General features: G+C 37.4%; 1 protein-coding gene across 1 annotated transcript in view; it reads right to left on the minus strand.

Annotated features, from left to right (window-relative positions):
• The window catches only part of kel (kelch protein), a 660,870-nt gene that overhangs the window by 18,678 nt on the left and 621,989 nt on the right, over positions 1 to 20,203 (minus strand). Inside the window, exon 13 of the mRNA XM_068386033.1 lies at positions 7,764 to 7,904. Coding sequence (XP_068242134.1) covers positions 7,764 to 7,904 — 141 coding nt within the window. The remainder of the gene's footprint in view (positions 1 to 7,763; positions 7,905 to 20,203) is intronic.

Genomic DNA, 20,203 nt, shown 5'->3' on the forward strand with positions numbered 1-20,203 from the left:
CCTAGTAACACTTTAGTTTTAAAGATTTTAGAGTGGCTTAATCATTGGCCTGGAAAGTATAACAGTTCGATTTTGCCGGGTTCCGGCACACATAGTCCGTCTTATCAAGATTGCATCGTGGCGATCTCTGTAAAGGTGGACCATTGTTGGTGTTAATAATGATTGGTGCATGATCACTAGTATGCCAATCATCTAATGTTCTCTAATTAAAATTGAGAAGACAGTTAGAGCTTGCAACAGATAGGTAATTGCAGGACAAGGTACCTGTCTATACATGAAAGTGTGTGGTGTCTCCTGTATTAAGGAGTCCTACATCTTCATTCTCCAAAATTAATGATATAATATTACCCCTTGCATTTGCCAAAACATCACCCTATAAAAGATGTCTGATATTAAGATCTCCTAGTAAGAGAAAAGGTTGTGGGAGTTGTTTAATCCCCTCTAGTAAATCATCATACGAGATGTTATCATTTGAAAGCAAGCAAAGAGAAAAGATTGTGCATTTTCTCCCTATATCAATCTGTACAACCACTGCCTGCAGAGGGGTACAGATACACAAAGATATTTGGGGAACATCTCAATGAACGTACATAAGACTTCCTCCATGGCTCCCTGCTCATTGATCATATGGTGTCCTATAGCTAACATAGTCTCGAGGACAAGGAGTATTAGCATTGAGCTTGCTCTCCTGTAGACATACAATTATAGGGGAGTACTCATGTATGAGGAGCTTAAGTTCTTCATATTTCGCCCTTAAACTCTGGCAATTCCATTGCAGAATGGAGGAAAAAACTATGGTTTATTTTTTTTAAGACACCTTGGATGAAGTCTTCCCATTGGCAATATATGTTCTAACACTATTTCCCAGTGGTATCTCTAGAGAGGATCTTGATATATTGGGTTTTGTCTTTGTATTTTTCTTTGTGTCCTTTTGATCTAATTGTTGAGGAGGATGGTGGACCTCAACTTGAATTTCTGATTTATTTAAGTTGTGTTCCAGTTGATCAGAAACATCAGCAGACAAGACATCATATTTATTTGAAGTCGTGACTTTGTTGTTTCTTGTGGTAGGAGGCGAGAGAGGTGGAGGTCTCTCTCTTTTTCCATTAAAAGGTTGTGAGCTATCAGGTGTTTTCACCTTTCCCACTTCAGGTTCACCAGGTGAATTGGTTTTAAATGGAACCTCCATCAGATCAGGAAAGGACACGGCCTGAGAGAGGTTTGTACTATTGTATAGAATGGGAGTAGATAGCCTTTGAATATCTTTCAGATCTTTAAGTATGGTCTGATTTTTCTACAATTTCTGGATATAAATTTTCAATGGGACTTTCAACCTCTTTAACTACTTTCATATGTTTCCTTATGTAAGAAGTGGGGATATAATTTTCGTCCATGTGCTTTGGCAAGTTTTTCTTTAGCACCATTGAAAAAGGTTGCCTTGGTCTTATCTGCTTTTCAAGAGCTCTTTTACGGGCCTCTTTAAAATTAACCCTTTCCATGGTCCTAATGGGCTTAATTTTTTTTCAAAAATAAACAATGCAGCTTTTAGATGTAGCTGGGTGGGCTTCCCCTCAATGTATGTAATTTGGATTTTCTATGCATGCTCCATGATTATTTTTTCCACAGTTGGCAAAAACAGCTGGCTTATTATTTAGTTTTTTCTTGCATTTCTGGCTTAAATGGCCATACATTTGGTAATGATAACATCGCAATGGTGAAGGGATACATGGTTTCACCTTCAAATACAGCATACCAGCTTTAATAACATTTGGTAATCTGCATTGATCAAATGTTATGAACAAAGTAGCAAGAGGAATACGTTGTTCTCCAACTCTCTTTCTCATTCTGACTACTTTTACTACTCCTTGACTTTTCAGTTTATCCTCAATTTCTTTTTCCTCTATGTCCAGCAATTCTGGAGCATATATCACACCCCTACTCTGGCTGAAAGTCAGGTGCGAAACGCATTTGACACTATGACCATCTAATGTTGCAAGTGTTTTTAATTTTTCACCTTGTATTTGGGATAGTGTCTCTATCAAGAGACTTTCATTTCCCTGGGTAAGAATTTTTGGCTGCCCTCCACATTTAGTAAATATTTCCCTGTTAGCTTTAAAAACATTTACACGCTTATGTCCTCCATTTTCAAATTCCAAAATAAAAAAAAAATTCCTAATTCACTACTTCATAGTGACCAGGTAATACTTCTACTATTCTATATCCTGTACCATCATCATTTCTCTCTCTCTCTCTCTCTCTCTCTCTTCTTAGCGACTGCTTTCTTATTATTCTTTATATAACGTGAATAAGGTTCTAATGTTACAATATTAGAACCTGAGTTGGAGCTGTCTGTACCGGGGTCCATGTTTGTATTTTCCAGGTTGCCAACAGAGGGGTTAGTTTTTTTTTGGAAAAAGCAAGCCCGGTTATCCACCTCTTATCGCAGGATGTCAGTCCTCCTATCCAATGTGGCCCAGCACGAGAAGAGGCTTCAGCGGGGACCAGTCCTCTATTAGAGACGTGCTGCCTCTCTTTAGGTGGCCATACACTGGTCAGTGATGGTAGTTAGCCCCTCCCACCGGCGACTCCAATGCCTGCCGTCACCCATTACCCGCAAATATGGGCGACTGAAAACCGGATCACTGGAGCCTGACTCTTAACAGACTTGGTCAACACCCAAGGTATGCCAGAGGGTGATGGCTTCTAAATTGGTACAGGTTGATATGGAAGGTTGTCCACCCTACACTGTACCAAATCCAATCAAACAAGCCAAAGTCGTCAACAAGTTCAAACCCGAAAGGAAGAGATGGAAGAATAAAAAAAAAACAGCCAAAAGGAAAAGAGAAAGTATTTTCTAATTTAGTTGGATCAACAATTGGGCACCGAGGTCCAGTGGGAAAGCAGTTCCCACTCTTCATTAGAGCCCAGCTGCTAATCCCTAAGCCCCCCATCCTCGTCAAGGCTTCAGCCTCTGCGGGGCGACAGCTGGAAGAGATTAAACATATTATCGTTGTAGCTGGTAGTGTGAATAGACCAGCTTATTAGTGTTGTGCATGGATTCTTATGGACTATATTACGGGACTCATACAGTATACATAATGCGGGTTAAATGTTCTTTGCATAGTGTGATAAACTGAGTTTACTTTGAAGAGTTAAAGGGTGACATTATTCTTCTGTACAGAATGCTTTTTAATTATTCTATTTCTTACAATTTTACTGAGGTAAACGTCTCTTGTTTTTATGCATACAAATTGTAAATATTGTTAAACCAATACTATTAACTTCATTTACTTTTGGAAATAATAAAGGATTCTATGTCTGTTACCATTTCCTTCATTTGGACCTACTGTTTTTCTCTATAAAAACTGGTGTACCTTAAAACTTTTTTAACCTCCTACTATAGACTATTGTTAAGTCTGAACATGTTCATACAAATGTACATTCATTACAGTTTGTCGGGATGTGATGATGACTATCTCATACTAATACAGTTTGCAAAAAACTGTCGGATGCCACAGTTTACAAAAAACTCTCAGAGGCCACTCGTAAGGTGGGTCGGTTGTCCCAAATAACTACTTTGGGGAGGGTATCAATCTATCATTTAATGATGATTATGGTAAAATTTTAAATTTCCTTTCATTAGTGAGGTTAACTTTCAAGAACACTTACTATATTTGTTTAACACTCCAATATACCACAATTGAGAATTTTTAATTCTCTGGTACACTTCCATCAGGACGACATGGCTCGAGCCATTAAAAAGGATTGTGACATAGGAAAACAATTCTCAGTGTAAGGCCATCTTGCATACACAGACCAGCGAACGTGTTTACAGTAAGACACTGGCATTGAAGTTTTAATGGCTCACCCACCTATCCAATCCTATACCATATCCTTCAAGACAAGGTTAACTCTATTCGGGGAAGGATAGCGGTGGTGGTTTTAAACACGTCCCTGTTACATACACGGTGTGTTTCAGGATACTCGCTCCAGGGTCGTAACCCAGTGATACCTATACAGGTAAAATTCTCTGGTAAATCACTTGCAGTAAATATTCCAAGTAGAAACCTGCCTAAGAGAAACTTCCATCAGGACGACATGGCTATGTCACACAATAGATTTTTCCTACGTCAAAATTCCTTACATAGAAAATATTAGTCATAAAGTTAGGTCCGCAAGCTGAAAGTTGTTAAAATTAAGAGATCGGAGTAATGTTCAGAAGTAGAAATAGAATAGACAGAGAAATTTAGTGTCAAATTGAGGAAAGATTATTCTAAAGTTTGAGAGCCCTCTTGCCATCAAAAGTCTCAAGGGGCTCGCCCGGTATGGCAATATATGGGGGTATATGACAAAAAACACAAAATCATGAATTCACTGAACTTCGTGTGGCAATGGAGAATGCGTGAAAAAAATATCTTAACAAAATTCCTCTTACTTTCATAGTTATAGGGTAATCATTAAAAGTAACTCAATAAGTCGGAAACATTAATCCCTACAAGGAAATGCAGTATTTCTTCTGTTATCGTAAATTTATATAATTATTTCATTTTAATAGAAAAAACAAATTGTGAGCATTGGCATCTGTATAGATTCCATGGGTCACAAGACGAAGTATTACACCCTTTGGCATTCGGAGAGAGTACATGTTTGAGTTTGATCTCTGACATTTGCTCGCTTTTACGTGTTTTTCTTGGTTTCGGCAAGAATTTCATCATGCTAAAGAGGAAAAGAAAATTTCAACATCTCGCTAACTTAAGGAAGAAAAAAATTAGCTTTAATAAGGTAATATCGGCAATATTAGCGGAGTTAGTGAAGGATGAAGGAGCGACCGTCTTGCCTGACCAGTAGCCTAAAGAAGAGAGATATTGAGCAAAGGGATCTTCATTTATGATTAAATTATGGTAAATAACATTGTTTTGGTTTATTAATATCCAAAGAAGAACATGGAATTCATTATAATCATGATTTTAATTATGTTTTCATATGTGCATTGAAGAGGTTAGCCAGCTCTTAAGATGAGTTCCTCTCGTGTAGATTTAAGTTTATTATGTAAATTACGTAAGACTTTTGTTGTTAATTTCATTGTATTCTTTATTCAAGTCAGTATAAGTAAGCTGTTTGAGAGTGTTATGTGACCATACAAGATAGGAGCAAGGGCTTATGCAATGTTGCTTTATATTTTTATGAAGTATTGTGTCATGTTTGTAAGGAAATCCGCAATTGTTTTGGGTGCCATGTGCTTTGGAAGTTTCTGGAGGGCCTTAGTGCTAGGTTTCCTCTTTTTTTATTTCGGAGACAAAGGGTGGGCGGAGCTAGCTGACTGAGAGTGTTGGTCTCGTGTTGCGTGGATACGTGTTCGAGAGAGCAATACTTGGTAACTCTGACACCCTTAGCTCAGCCCACACGCTACCAGACCTCGGTCCTGGAACATTCAAGAAGTAGCTAAGTCACTTATAAGGCAACCCCAGGGTTGCATAGATACATAGAGAATTCTAGCCTTAAGACAGCCATCTCACCCTATCTCTCTGACTCTTGCACGCAGCTCAGTGTATACTGTAGTTATAAAAGTTTTGGTGTGACGAGTTTTTGTAATCATAGTGAGTACTTATAAAAATTCTCTTAAGAGTTTTTGTAAACAGCCCTGTAGGAAGGTGATAGGTATTTGTTATGTGATCAGGTTATATATTTTCATCAAGTGTCAGAATTGAAAATTGTATTCAGATTTATGTAAAACAAGTGATGATATAATTTTCTTAAGTGGTTTTTCTTTTATCTTAGTCCAAGGTTTATTCAGATATAATAGTTCTAGTAAACTTATCATATAATTTTCGGATCGTAACATTTTTGTCTCAATCTACGTTTTGTTCAGACTTAATATTTAGTGATTCAGTTGCATTATGTAAATTTTTTTCAAAGTGTTGTAATTCATATACAATATATTTATTTTTGTAATGTGTATCATTTCAATCATTCGTGTTTAATTCATATTCGCTCATATCCTGTTATGAACCAGAGTTAGAGTTGTTTGAATATTCGTAATAATAATAACTCAGTTTTGTTTTGAGTGCACTTATGAGACTTTTGGATATACAGTGCTTTATATATTGCTGTGTGGGAGTTGTATAATTGTCTCAGAGTTTGGTTATCAATATTTGTTCAAGTGTAACAGATTTAATGTAAAAGCAAACAGGTGTGTTTGGAATTCGAGAGGTTGTTAAACTTGCCAGTCGTAATATATATTATAAGTTTGGTTCCCAGACACGAGCCATAGTATATATTTTTAGGTGGCCAGACCCAGGAGCCATCATCATATAATATATTTTTTGGTGCCCAGACCCGGGAGCCCTCATCATATAATAATCAATATTATCTTTGTAAAAATACAAAGGAAAACTTTTATCGCCCGCATCTCAAAACTATAATTATTATCAATTGATAAGCCACAACCCTAGTTGGAAAAGCAGGATGCTATAAGACCAGGGGCTCCAAAAGGGAAAAGAGCCCAGTGAGGAAAGGAAACAAGCATATAATAAAATAATTTAAGAACTAACATTAAAATAAATATTTCCTATATAAACTATAAAAAACTTTAACAAAAAAAAAGGAAGAGAAATAAGATATAATAGTGTGCCCTAGTGTACTTTCAAGCAAGAGAACTCTAACCCAAGACAGTGGAAGGCCAAGGTCACGGTACAGAGGCTATGGCACTACCCAAGACTAGAGAACAATAGTTTGATTTTGGAGTGTCCTTCTCCTAGAAGAGCTACTTACAATAGCTAAAGAGTCTCTTCTACCCTCACAAAGAGGAAAGTGGCCACTGAACAATTACAGTGCAGTAGTTAACCCCTTGAGAGAAGAATTGTTTGGTAATCTCAGTGTTGTCAGGTGTATGACAGAGGAGAAAAAGTAAAGAATAGGCCAGATTTTTCTGTGTAAGTGTAAGCAAAGGGAAAATGAACCGTAACCAGAGAGAAGGATCCAATGTAGTACTGTCTGGCCAGTCAAAGGACCTCACAACTCTCTAATATTAGTATCTTAACAGGTGGCTGGTGCCCTGACCAACCTTTAAATTCTATCTTCCTCCTTAGTTTCACAAATATAGTGATGAAATTTGGTATATGAATTATAAAGGCCTTATAAAACAATGAAATAGTCTTTTTTCCAGATTTTTTTTTATATTTTTTCTTCTCAATTTTTTCCCCTGATTTATTTTTTTACCATAATGAAAAAAAAATCCTATCTAACAAAAAAATGACAGAAAAAAAATTCTATTTGATTGGAGACCAACATCATGTCCATATAACGTAGATATCCCAGGTCTTAACATTAATTATCAAGGGAGGATATAGAATTTGAAAAACATTAATTTTCAGGATAAATTTCCCTGGCATTGCAAAACCAATGGTCAGAGGCAAAAATCCTATGCAGTTTGGAGTTTTCCTAAGTCACCTTATTAAGTGGTAAGAATATCAAAGGCATATCCTTACAAAACAGGTTTAGCCAGCCAGCTCCCTTAAATGAGGAAATGAGATTCCATGTTGAAACCAAGTGACTTGTGAAGGCGTTCCCTTATTAAGAGAGAAGTTAGATATTACCGCAATTCAGTGTACAGTACAGTAGTCCAATTTGTTATGGAGAATGTAGTGATGATAGAGGGAGTATGTCACCATGGGAAGTTTTTAACTACACTAAAATTATGCATTTTAATATCAAATAAAACAGCCCAAACAAACCCCTAACTTTGTCATTAAGCATATTCCTACCTGCATTTCTCCTACAGAGATTCATGTCTGCAACAGGGCTCCAGCCATTATTGTCAGGGTTAAACACTTCCACACTTTTCCTAACCAATGGCCCATCGTGACCCCCAACTGCATAAAGCAACCCATCAAGAACACCAACACCTGAAAGCACAACATAATTTAATGAACTTTTATTATTAAAAAGGAAGAGATTAAGTAGCCCAATGAATCAAACTCGACTCTTATGAAGCTGTCCCGATTAAAATCGGGAAAAACAAAATATTTACATCAATGTTAAACAGTTGAATATAATAAAATACTGCATATATCAAATATAATGGATATAAAAATCTGTGATAACAGAAATTAAAATCTTATCTATAAAACCTCTGTTTCTTATAAAAGTTAAAACCTTAAAAATAGAAATGCCTGGTATGATAAAAAGTCAATGAAACTTTTCTCACCAAAACATAAATTTCTCTCTTTAAAAAACTTCACAGTTGCTATAACATGTTTTATGGATAAAATGCAGTCGATGGCTTTGATGGTCAGGTAATAGGTGCTTTGAACGTACAGTATAAAGAACAGAAGTAAGATAGAATACCATTAACAGTAGTTAAAGGTAAAGGACAAATTTTATTTGATTTAGATTGGTTACAGCATCTTAGATTGGCCAAGTATTTTGAAGTTTACAGGCAGATAAGAACACAAGAATGAAGTTTCTGTGGATAATATTTTATCAGAATTTAATAAAGTATTTGACAACAAAGTATGTACAGCAAAACGCAAAGGCGATCTTAGTGTTAAAACTAGATAGTACTCCTAGATTTTCTCTTCCAACACCAGTACCAGAGGTATTAAAACTACTGTTGAAACAGAAATTAGGTTAGAAAGTGAAGGTTCATGGGGAAAAGTTACATATTCAGATTTGGCTACGCAGGTTAGGTTATGTGGAGATAACAAGGTAACATTGGGTTCCACAGCTTCAGGTAGCTCTATATTCACTGCCAAATCCTAGACATATTTGCAACTATGTCAGGATATACTATATTTTAAATTTTGGATCTTTGACAAGTGTTTCAACAGCTTCCCAAGGATGAAAATTTACAAGAATTGTGTACCGTAAATACATCCTCAGGTTTGTATGGACTAAAGAGGTTACCTTATGGAACAGTTATCAGTCTACCTATCTGGCAACAAACTATGTATACACAATTTTTGCTGGAATGCAAGGGGTAGTCTGTGCAAGTGGGCTGTTAGGTTGTGACAGAGAGGGGAGAGGAATGCAACTAAACTTTATTAAACAGATATTGAGCTTATACACAAGCACTTGCATCACAAAAATTTAAACAAAATACATCTTGAGCTAGCAAGCTTACACAGTAAATGAATGAATGATTTGAAGTTCTCTGGAATCCTGACATCAAAGGTCATTGACGCCGATATCGTTTATGACAAAAAAAGATTAAAAAAAATATTCAATTAAAACCAGAAAAGTAAATATGCTATAAAAGTTAAATATATTTAAGAAGACCTGCTTTTGATATAAATTTACAAATGCCACTAGCATTGTACGACCTCATGTCCAAGGATCTTGGCAAGGATGAACCTGCCATCCTCACCCGGAGCCTCAAACAGATGTATATTTCTTTCTGTGGTATAAGTGGGGCATTCAGTCAACAAATGCCTCACTGTCAAGGGTATCAAACAGTCGTCGCAATATGGTTGGTGTTGGCCAGCCAGCAGAAACTCGTGTGTCATCAGTGTGTGATCAATGCTTAAGAGTAGTCTCCCATTTTCGGGGCATCCCATTATACCTCCAAGGGGATATAACAATCGCATTTTCTCTCAGCATATTTTCGTTTAAACTATCCCAATGCTGTTGCCAATTGTTATAAATAAAATCCATAATGGCTGGTAAACACTCATTACAGAGAATGGGATACCTTCTTGGTAACGACTCAGCTGCAGCACTCTTTGCCAGTGAATCTGCCTCCTCATTTCCAGACACACCTACGTGTGCCAGAACCCAGCAAAATCGAACTGTTATACCCTTTAGGCCAATAATTAAAAGCCACTTTAAAATCTTCAAAACTAAGCAGTTACTAGAATTAAAACCTTCTAAAGCTTGAAGAACACTTCTTGAATCACTATAAATGGTAAAATTGCCTTCCTCTTTTAACGCTATTTTCTCAATAGCGGTTAGTATGCCATAGAATTCAGCAGTAAATATCGAAGATATTGGAGGAAGTACACCTCTACAATCAAAAGAACTACTATATACACAAAATCCAACGCCAGCATCATATTTGGAGCCATCGGTATATATAAAAGGCGATTCCCTATGTTCTGTAACATGTTCCATAAAAAGAGACCTAGATTCTAATTCAGTCATATTTTTTTAACACCAATAAAATATTTACAAAAAGATCTCTGGTAATTTCCACGGAGGGGTTGATGATAACTTAAATGGAAGCACCTTACCTCTAATTATATCAAGACACTTTAATAATTGTTTTACCCGAAAGCCATAAGGTTGAGGAGATTTTGGGTGCAACTCAAAGTATGTTGAGTGCCTTATAAGGCTTGCAGTCTGAAAGGCTAAAGAGTTAGGGAGTCTTTGTAACCTAAACCAATACTGTACCGAATAATGGAAGACATTCGGTAATGGTCTAGAGGTAACTCTCTGGCATCAACAAGCAGACTTGGGATAGGTAAGGTTCTAAATGCTCCTGTGGACAATCTAATACCAGCATGATGTATTGAATCTGACACTTTAAATTAGCTTGGGGTGGCTTATTGATTAATTGATGGCTTTCTGGCATCCAAATATCTAATCTCATTGATGCCGATATCATTTATTTTACATAGAAAATAAATAGTTTTCAGAAGACCTGCTTCTGAAATAAATCTAAAATGCCACACGCATAGTATGACATATCATATCTTGGCAAGGAAGAACCTGCCAACCTCACCACAAGCCTCAAACAGATATCTATTTCTTAAGTTACTAAAATTGGGGCATTCGATCAACAAATGCCTCACTGTTAAAGGTAATAAACAGTCGTTGCAATACGCTTGGTGTTGGCCCTTCAGGAGAAACTAGTGTCAACCGAGTGTGACCAATACGGAAAAGACAAAGAGTCGTCTCCCATATCATATCTCCAAGGAGATATGATGTTTGTTACTTCTCTAATTTTACTGCCATCTAGACTATCCCAGTGCTGTTACCATTACAAAACAATTTTTTTATGTTAGTTAGGAAATCCTTACAGGGAATGGGATACCTTCTCGGTAGCAACTCGGATGCAGCATTCCTCGCCAGTAAATCTGCCTTCTCATTCCCAGACACACCTGTATGTGCTGGAACCCAACAAAATCGAACCATTATACCTCTCCATCCAATAATAAAAAGCCCTTCTAAAATCTTTAAAACTACAGGGTTACTAAAATTAAAAACTTCTAAAGCTTGAAGGACACTCATTGCATCACTAAAAATGGTAAAATTACCCTCCTTTTCCAACGCTATTCTCTCAATAGCGGTTAGTATGCCATACAGTTTGTCAGTAAATATGGAAGCTGTTAGAGGAGGTGCACCTCTACAATTAAAACCATTACTAAGTACTCCAAATCCAATGCCAGCATCAGATTTGAAGCCACCAGTATATATAAAATCGATCCCCTATGTTCTGCGATACGTTCCATAAAAAGAGACCTGGATTCTAAGTCATTCAAATTCTTCTTAACTCCAATGAAGTATTTACAAAAAGATATCTCTGGTAATTTTCATGGAGGCATTGATGATACCTTAAATGTAAGCACCTTAATCTTAATTATATCAAGACTGTTTGATAATTTTTCACCCAAAAGCTATAATGTTGAGGAGATTTTGGGTGCAACTCAAAGTATGCTGAGTGCCTTACAAGGCTTGCAGTCTGGAAGGCTAAAGAATTAGAGATTCTTTGCAATCTAAACTAATACCGAATAATAGAAGACATTCGGTAAAGGTCTAGAGGTAACTCTCCAGCATCAACAAGGAAACTTGGGATAGGTGAGGTTCTAAATGCTCCAGTGGACAATCTAATACCAGCATGATGTATTGAATCTAATATCTTTAACTGGCTTGGGGTGACTGAAGAGTATATTTCTCATCCATAACTAATTTTGGAAAAAATCAAGGCCTTGAATAATTTTAAAATAGTATTGCAGTCTGGCCCCCATGATGTATGAGAAAATACTTTTAAAAGATTCAAGAGCCTCAAGACATTTAGCTTTTAATGCTTTTAAGCGAGAAACCCATGTAAGCCTACAATCGAATATCAAGCCTAAAAATTTAGCTTCACTCACTTATGGGATCCATTGACCTTTAATGTATATATCTGGGTCTGGATGTATTCCCCGGATAATTTTGTCAATTGAGAATTGTATTTTTCTCTCAACCATTGCCATTCTAGCACCAGCAAATGATATGGAAAGATCATCCACAAATAATGTTGAGAGAACATCCCAGGGAATAACTGAGGATAACCCATTAATTGCTAGTGCAAAGAGGGTTACACTCATCACACTATCCTGAGGAACTCCTCCTTCCTGACTGACATTTACTCTCTGATAGAGTTTCCCCCACTCTCACTTGAAATATGTGGAAGAAATGACTGAGTAAATAGTGGTAGCTCTCCTCTTAATCCAAATTCACGAATTGTTTTAAGTATACCATATCTCCATGTGGTATCATATGCCTTTTCAAGGTCAAAAGAGACCGTCACATAGTGCTGTTTGGAAGCAAAAGCTTCACAAATAGAGGACTCAAGTCGTATCAACACATCAGTCGTTGAGTGCATTTTCTGAATCCCCATTGAATAGGTGATAAAATACCCTTGTTTTCAAGGTACCACATCAGTCTTACATTGACTATCTTCTCCATGATTTTACATAAACAAGATGTCAATGCAATTGGCCTATAATTTGCTGCTAAAAACTTATCCTTACCGGGTTTTAAAAAGGCTAAAATAACGGCTAGTTCCCAAACATTTAGGTAACTATGATCATGCCCTATTCTATTAATAATGCTTAAAATAAATAACTTGTATTAAAATGTACATGTTTAATCATTGCATATGGAATTCCATCAGGTCCCGGGGCTGTATCGTTACAATTAGCAAGTGCAGAATCAAACTCTCTTTCAGTAAAAGGAGAATTGTATGACTCTTCCCCTCTTGTTGCAAAATTTAAAACTTTCTTTTCTTCAATGCTCCTATACTGGTGACCAGGAGCTGCTTCACACTTGCATGATACATTCGAAAAATGATCAGCCAGGGCATTGCTAACTTCGGTTGCTCCAGTCATATACTGACCATTTACCCTTAACACTGGTGGTGGGTTTGGGGTGAATTTGCCTGCTATCTTTTTCACTTTCCTCCACACAGATGTTGTTGGTGTTCTACTGTTAATGGAGGAAACAAACGACACCCAAGACTGGTGCCTAGCTTCTTTCATGGGACGACGGAACTGTGCTCTACATTTCATGTATATGACTAAATTCTCCTCAGTACGGCACTTGCGCAATCAAGTTAAAGACTTTCTTGTGGCTCTGTGCAGGGCAGTTAGTTCTGATGACCACCAGGGGACTGGTCGTTGTTTGAATATCCCTGTTGTTTTGGGAATGGAATTGACTCCTGCTGTGTTAAGTTTCATTAAGTAAGTCTATGGCATCATCAACACATTCAAATTGTTCTGCATTTCCTTCAATTTCACTTATATCCCGATATCTATCCCAGTCCGCCTTATCAAGATTCCATCGTGGCGATCTCTGTAGAGGTGGACCCTTGATGGTGTTTATAATGATTGGTGCATGATCACTAGTATGCCAATCATCTAATGTTCTCCAATTAAAATTGAGAAGACAGTTAGAGCTTGCAACTGATAGGTAATTGCAGGACAAGGTATCTGTCTATACATGAAAGTGTGTGGGCTCTCCTGTATTAAGGAGTCCTACATCTTCATTCTCCAAAATTGATGATATAATATTACCCCTTGCGTTTGCCAAAACATCACCCCCATAAAGGATGTCTACTATTAAGAACTCCTAGTAAGAGAAAAGGTTGTGGGAGTTGTTTAATCACCTCTACTAAATCATCATATGAGATGTTATCATTTGGAGGCAAGTAAAGAGAACAGATTGTGTATTTTCTCCCTATATTAATCTGTACAACCAGTGCTTACAGAGGGGGACAGATAGACAAGGATATTTGGGGATCATCTCGACGAACATATATAAGACTTCCTCCATGGCTCCCTGCTCATTGATCATATGGTGTCCTATAGCTAACATACTTCCGAGGAGAGGGAGTATTAGCATCGAGCTTGCTCTCTTGTACACATACAATTACAGGGGAGTGTTCATGTATGAGGAGCTTAGGTTCTTCATATTTCGCCCTTAAACCCTGGCAATTACATTGCAGAATGGAGGAAAAAACTATGGTTTAATTTTTGGAAGACACCTTGGATGAAGTCTTCCCATTGGCAATATTTGATCTAACAATATTTCCGGGTGGTATCTCTAGAGAGGATCTTGATATATTGGGTTTTGTGTTTGTCTTTTTTTTTGTGTTCTTTTGATCTAATTGTTGAGGAGGATGGTGGACCTCAACTTGAATTTCTGATTAATTTATGTTGTCTTCCATTAGATCAGGAACATCAGCAAACAATACATCATATTTATTTGAAGTCGTGACTTTAATGTTTCTTATGGTAGGAGGCGAGAGAGATGGAGGTCTCTCTCTTTTTCGTTTAAAAGGATGTGAGCTATCAGGTTTTGCACATTCCCCACTTCAGGTTCACCAGGTGAATTGGTTTTAAATGGAACCTCCATCAGATCAGGGAAGGAAACAGCCTGAGAGAGGTTTATACTATTGTTCAGAATGGGAGTAGAAGGCTTTTGAATATCTTTCAGATCTTTAAGTATCTTTAATTTTTCTACAATTTCTGGATATAAATTTTCAATGGGACTTTCAACCTCTTTAACTACTTTCACGTGTTTCTTGTTAGAAGTGGGGATATAATTTTCGTCCATGTGCTTTGGAAAGTTTTTCTTCAGAACCATTGAAAAGGGTTGCCAAGGTCTTTTCTGCTTTTCAAGAGCTCTTTTACGAGCCTCTTTAAAATTAACCCTTTCCATGGTCCTAATGAGCTGAAATTCTTTTTCAAAAATAAACTTAATGCCGCTTTTAGATGTAGCTGGGTGTGCTTCCCTACAATGTATGCAATTTGGATTTTTTATGCATGCTCCATGATTATTTTTTCCACAGTTGGCACAAACAGCTTAATTATTATTTAGTTTTTCCTTGCCTTTTTGGCTTAAATGGCTATACATTTGGCAATGATAACATCGCAACAGTGAAGGGATATATGGTTTCATCTTCAAAGATAGCCAACCAGCTTTAATAACATTTGGTAATCTGCATTGATCAAATGTTACAATCAAAGTAGCAAGAGGAATATGTTGTTCTCCAACTCTCTTTCTCATTCTGACTACTTTTACTACTCCTTGACTTTTCAGTTCATCCTCAATTTATTTTTCCTCTATGTCCTGCAATTCTGGAGTATATATCACACCCCTGCTCTGGTTATAATTGGGGTGTGAAACGCATTTGACACTATGACCATCCAATGTTGTAAGTGTTTTTAATTTTTCTTCTTGTCAGAGTTTTGGCTGCCCTCCACATATAGTAACTATTTCCCTGTTAGCTTTAAAAACATTTACACGCTCATGTCTTCCATTTTCAAATTCTAAAATAAATTTTTTTTCATAATTCACTACTTCATAGTGACCAGGTTATACTTCTACTTTTCTATATCTTTCTGTACTGTCATCATTTCTCACTCTCTCTCTCTCTCTCTTCTCTAGTGTTTTCTTATCATTCTTTACATAATGTGAATAAGGTTCTAATGTTACAATATTAGAACCGAAGTTGGAGCTGTTTATACCAAGCTCCATGTTTGTATTTTCTAGGTCGTCAAAAGAGGGGTTGTTTTTACGGAAGAAGCAAGCCGGGACACCCACCTCTTATCGGAGGATGTCAGTCCTCCTATCCCATGTGGCCCAAAACGAGAAGAGACTTCAGCGGGAACCAGTCCTCGATTAGAGAGGTGCTGTCTCTCTTTAGGTGGGCGCACACTGGTAAGTGGGGGAGATAGCCCCTCCCACCGGCGACTCCAATGCCTGGCGTCACCCATTACCCACAAATAATGGTGACTTAAAACCGGATCACTGGAGCCCGACTCTTACAAACTAAGTCTGCACCCAATGGGGTATGCCAGAGGGTGATGACATCTAAATTGGTACAAGTTGAGATGGAATGCCGTTCATCCCACACTTCCAAATCCAAAGAAGCAGCCAAAGTACAATCAAACTAGCCAAAGTCGTCAACAAGTTATAACCAAAAAGGAAGAGATGAGGGAATAAAATGAATAACCGAAAGGAAAAGAGGAAGTGCTGACTGATTTAGTTGGAACAATAATTTGGCATCAAAGTCCACTGTTCATTACAGCCTAGCTGCTAATCCCTAAGCGCCCCATCCTCGTCAAGGCTTCAGCATCTGGGGGGTTGGGGTGGCTGAGGAGTATATTTCACATCCATAACTAATTTCTGAAAAAATTAAGGCCTTGTATAATTTTAAAATAGTTTTACGGTCTGTCCCCCCCCCCCCTCCGATGTATGGGACAATACTTTTAAAAGATTCAGAGCCTCAAGACATTTAGCTTTCAACACCTTTAAGTGAGGAACCCATGTCAGTCTAGAATAAAAAATCAATCTTAAAAATTTAGCTTCATTTACACATGGGATCCGTTGACCTTTCATGTATATATCCGGATCTGGATGCACTCCCCGGATATGACAGAAATGTACAATAGTAGTTTTGCTTGTTGAAAACTTGAACCCATTCATATTAGCCCACTAAATAATTTTGTCAATTGCGTGTTGTAGTTTTCTCTCAACCATTGCATTTCTAGCTCCAGCAAATGATATGGAGAGATCATCTACAAATAGTGTTGAGAGGATCTCTTGGGAAGTGACTGAGGATATCCAATTAATTGCTAGTGCAAACAGAGTTCCACTCAGCACACTACCCTGGGGAACTCCTTCTTGACATTTCATTTCTGTTAAGAGTTTCCCCAACTCTCTCGAAAAACTATACGTGAAGGAAATGACTGGATAAACAGTGGTAGCTCCCCTCTTAATGCCAATTCATGAATGGTTTAAGTATACAATATCTCCAAGCAGTATCATATGCCTTTTCTAGGTAAAAAAGACTGTTAGATGGTGCTGTTTGGAAGCAAAGGCCACGCAAATAGAGGACTCAAGTCGTATCAACACATCAGTTGTTGAGTGCATTTTTCTGAATCCACACTGGATAGGGGATAAAATATCTTTATTTTCCAGGTACCACATCAGTCTTGCATTGACCATCTTCTCCATGATCTTACATAAACAAGATGTCAATACAATTGGTCAATAGTTTGCTGCTAAAAACTTATCCTTAACCGGTTTTAAAAAGGCTAAAAAAATGGCTAGTTCCCAAACACTTGGATAACTATGATTCTGCCATATTAATAATACTTAAAATAAGTAACTTTGAATTAACTGGTACATGCTTAATCATTGCATATGCAATTCCATCGGGTCCAGGGTCAGCATCATTACAGGTGGAAAGGTCAGAATCAAATTCCCTTTCAGTAAAAGGAGAATTGTATGACTCCTCCCTTCCTGTTGCAAAATCTAAAACTCTCTTTTCTTAAATGTTCCTATGCTACTTACACACTTTCATGATACATCTGAGAATTGATTAGCTAGGGCATTGGTAACCTCAGTTGTTCCAGTCCCTTAATGACCATTCACTTTCAACACTGATGGTGGGTTGGGGGTGAATTTGCTAGCTATCTTTTTTAATTTCCTCCACACAGAAGATGGTGGTGTTCTACTTTTAATGGAGGAAATGGAGGACACCCATGACTGGCGCCTAGCTTCTTTCATGGCACGATGGAACTGTGCTCTACATTTCTTGTATATAATTAAATTCTCATCAGTACGGCGTTTGCGCAATCGTGTTAAGAGATCTTGTGGCTCTGTGCAGGGCAGTTAGTTCTGAAGACCACCAGGGGACTGGTCGTCATTTGAATAACCCTATTGTTTTGGGAACTGAATTGACCCCTGCTGTATGGAGAGTTCCATTCAGTAAGTCTATAGTATCATCAATATTTTCAAAATGTTCTGCATCCGCCTAAATTTCGCTTAGCTCACAAAATATATCCCAGTCTGCCTTGTGAAGATTCCCTCGTGGTGATCTCTGTAAAGGTGGACCATTGTTGGTGTTTATAATGATTGGTGCATGATCACTAGTATGCCAATCATCTGATGTCTCCCAATCGAAATCGAGAATGCAATTAAAGCTTGCATTGGATAGGTCAATGCATGACAAGGTACCTGTCTGGACATGAAAGTGTGTGGGTTCTCCTGTATTAAGGAGTCCCATATCTTCATTTTCCACAATTGATGATATATTTCCCCTCGTGTTTGCTAAAACATCACCCCAGAAAGGATGACTACCATTCAAATCTCCAAGTAAAAGAAAAGGTTGAGGGAGTTGTTGAATCACCTCTACTAAGTTATCATACAAAATGTTGCCATATGGAGACAAGTACAGAGAACAAATTGTATATTTTCTCCCCATATCAATCTGTACAACCACTGCTTACAGAGGTGTACGAATAGACAAAGATATTTGGGGAACATCTTGACGAACGTATATGAGACTTCCGCCATGGCTCCCCACTTGGTGATCATATGGTGTCTTATAACTTACATATTCGCGAGGACAAGGAGTATTATGATCAAGTTTGCTCTCCTGTAGACATATAATTATGGAGGAATGCTTATGAATATGGAGCTTAAGTTCACATTTGGCCCTTAAACCCTGACAATTCCATTGCAAAATGGAGGAAAAAACTATGGTTTACATAAAGTCGGACCCCTTGGATGGAGTCTTCCCATTAGCAGTTTTTGATTTAACACTATTTCCAGGTGGTTTTATTAAAGAGGGTCTTGATAGATTGGGTTTTGTATTCATAATGTTCTTTTTGTCTTTTTTATCTAATTGTTGAGGAGGATGGTGGACATCAACAGACAAAGTATCATATTCATTTGACATCATAATTTTGATATTTCTTATGGAAGGGAGCGAGAGAGATGGAGGTCTCTCTTTTTTCCGATTAATATCTGGTGAGCTACCAGGTTTTTGCACCTTCCCCACCACAGGTGCGCCTGGTAATTTGGTTTCAAGTGGAACCTCCATCAAATCAGGCAAGGACATGGCCTAAGAGAGGTTAGTACTATTGTTGGTAATGGGGGATGAAAGTTATATAAAAATGCGCAGTGCCGCAGTTCTAATACACTATGGCAATGCTTTGGAAAGCTTTACCTTTTCATGCAAGACCTTACTACAGTATCATCAGATGATCTATTTCTTTTCTTGGAATTACTGGCAGCACTACGTGGGTTTGATGTCTCCTGTGGTATATTTTCTCTTGATTTCAATGCTTTTGCATAGCTATTTAGTTTATTCAGTAGTCTTTTGGCATGTCCCACACTTATGTGTTCTACACTGGATTTGTTGAGGGCAGCTACTTCAAACTTATAAATCTTGAAGATCCTGTCAGTGGATTTATGGTTAAACAGTTGGCCTCAAGTGTACAGTCTCTATGATAAGATCAGGAAGAGATGCTACACATTTTTTTAATTTTTACAAACTTTAGAAGGGTGTTAAAATTTGAAACACTTGAAACATTGTAAGGGCTTTTGTTTGAAAGGTCGAACTTTAATTCTTTCATTTTCAATAACAATGTGGAAAGGCACATTAGCATCCTGGAAAGTAAGGATACTCATCGATGTCCCAGGAATCTTATGCATTTTCCACACTGTTAATGGACACATGACCAGTATTTCCTATTCTGTAAATTCATACATATCTTTATTGAAGACTACTCCCCTTCCGTAACTAAAATTTAGGTGGGGTTTGACATCCAACATATCATCATCACTACTTGTCTTGAGGTTAGACAGCATTACTGATTGCGCACATGATTTTGCATGGATTAGGAAGCTATTTCTCCCAAAGTGAGATATAGCACCTGGTGCAATGGTTCCTACATTTTTTCTGAATTAGTTTGTTAATTTTAAAATAATTCCCATTACTCCCTTTAGGCTCGACAACAAGCCACATTGGTGGTTTTGGCTTTCTCTGGGGAGGCATGGTTATATCAACATTTTTTTCAAAACCAGTCAGCAGGTCTATATACATCCAAATTGTTTGGTATCTTATCACATAGAGCACCCATGACATTTAAGTAACTAATTTTGATATTATTGATGTTACATATTGTATTAAATGCTTCTTCATGATTAT

This window comes from Palaemon carinicauda, chromosome 13 (assembly GCF_036898095.1).
Source record: "Palaemon carinicauda isolate YSFRI2023 chromosome 13, ASM3689809v2, whole genome shotgun sequence".
NCBI classification, from domain to species: Eukaryota; Metazoa; Arthropoda; class Malacostraca; order Decapoda; family Palaemonidae; genus Palaemon; species Palaemon carinicauda.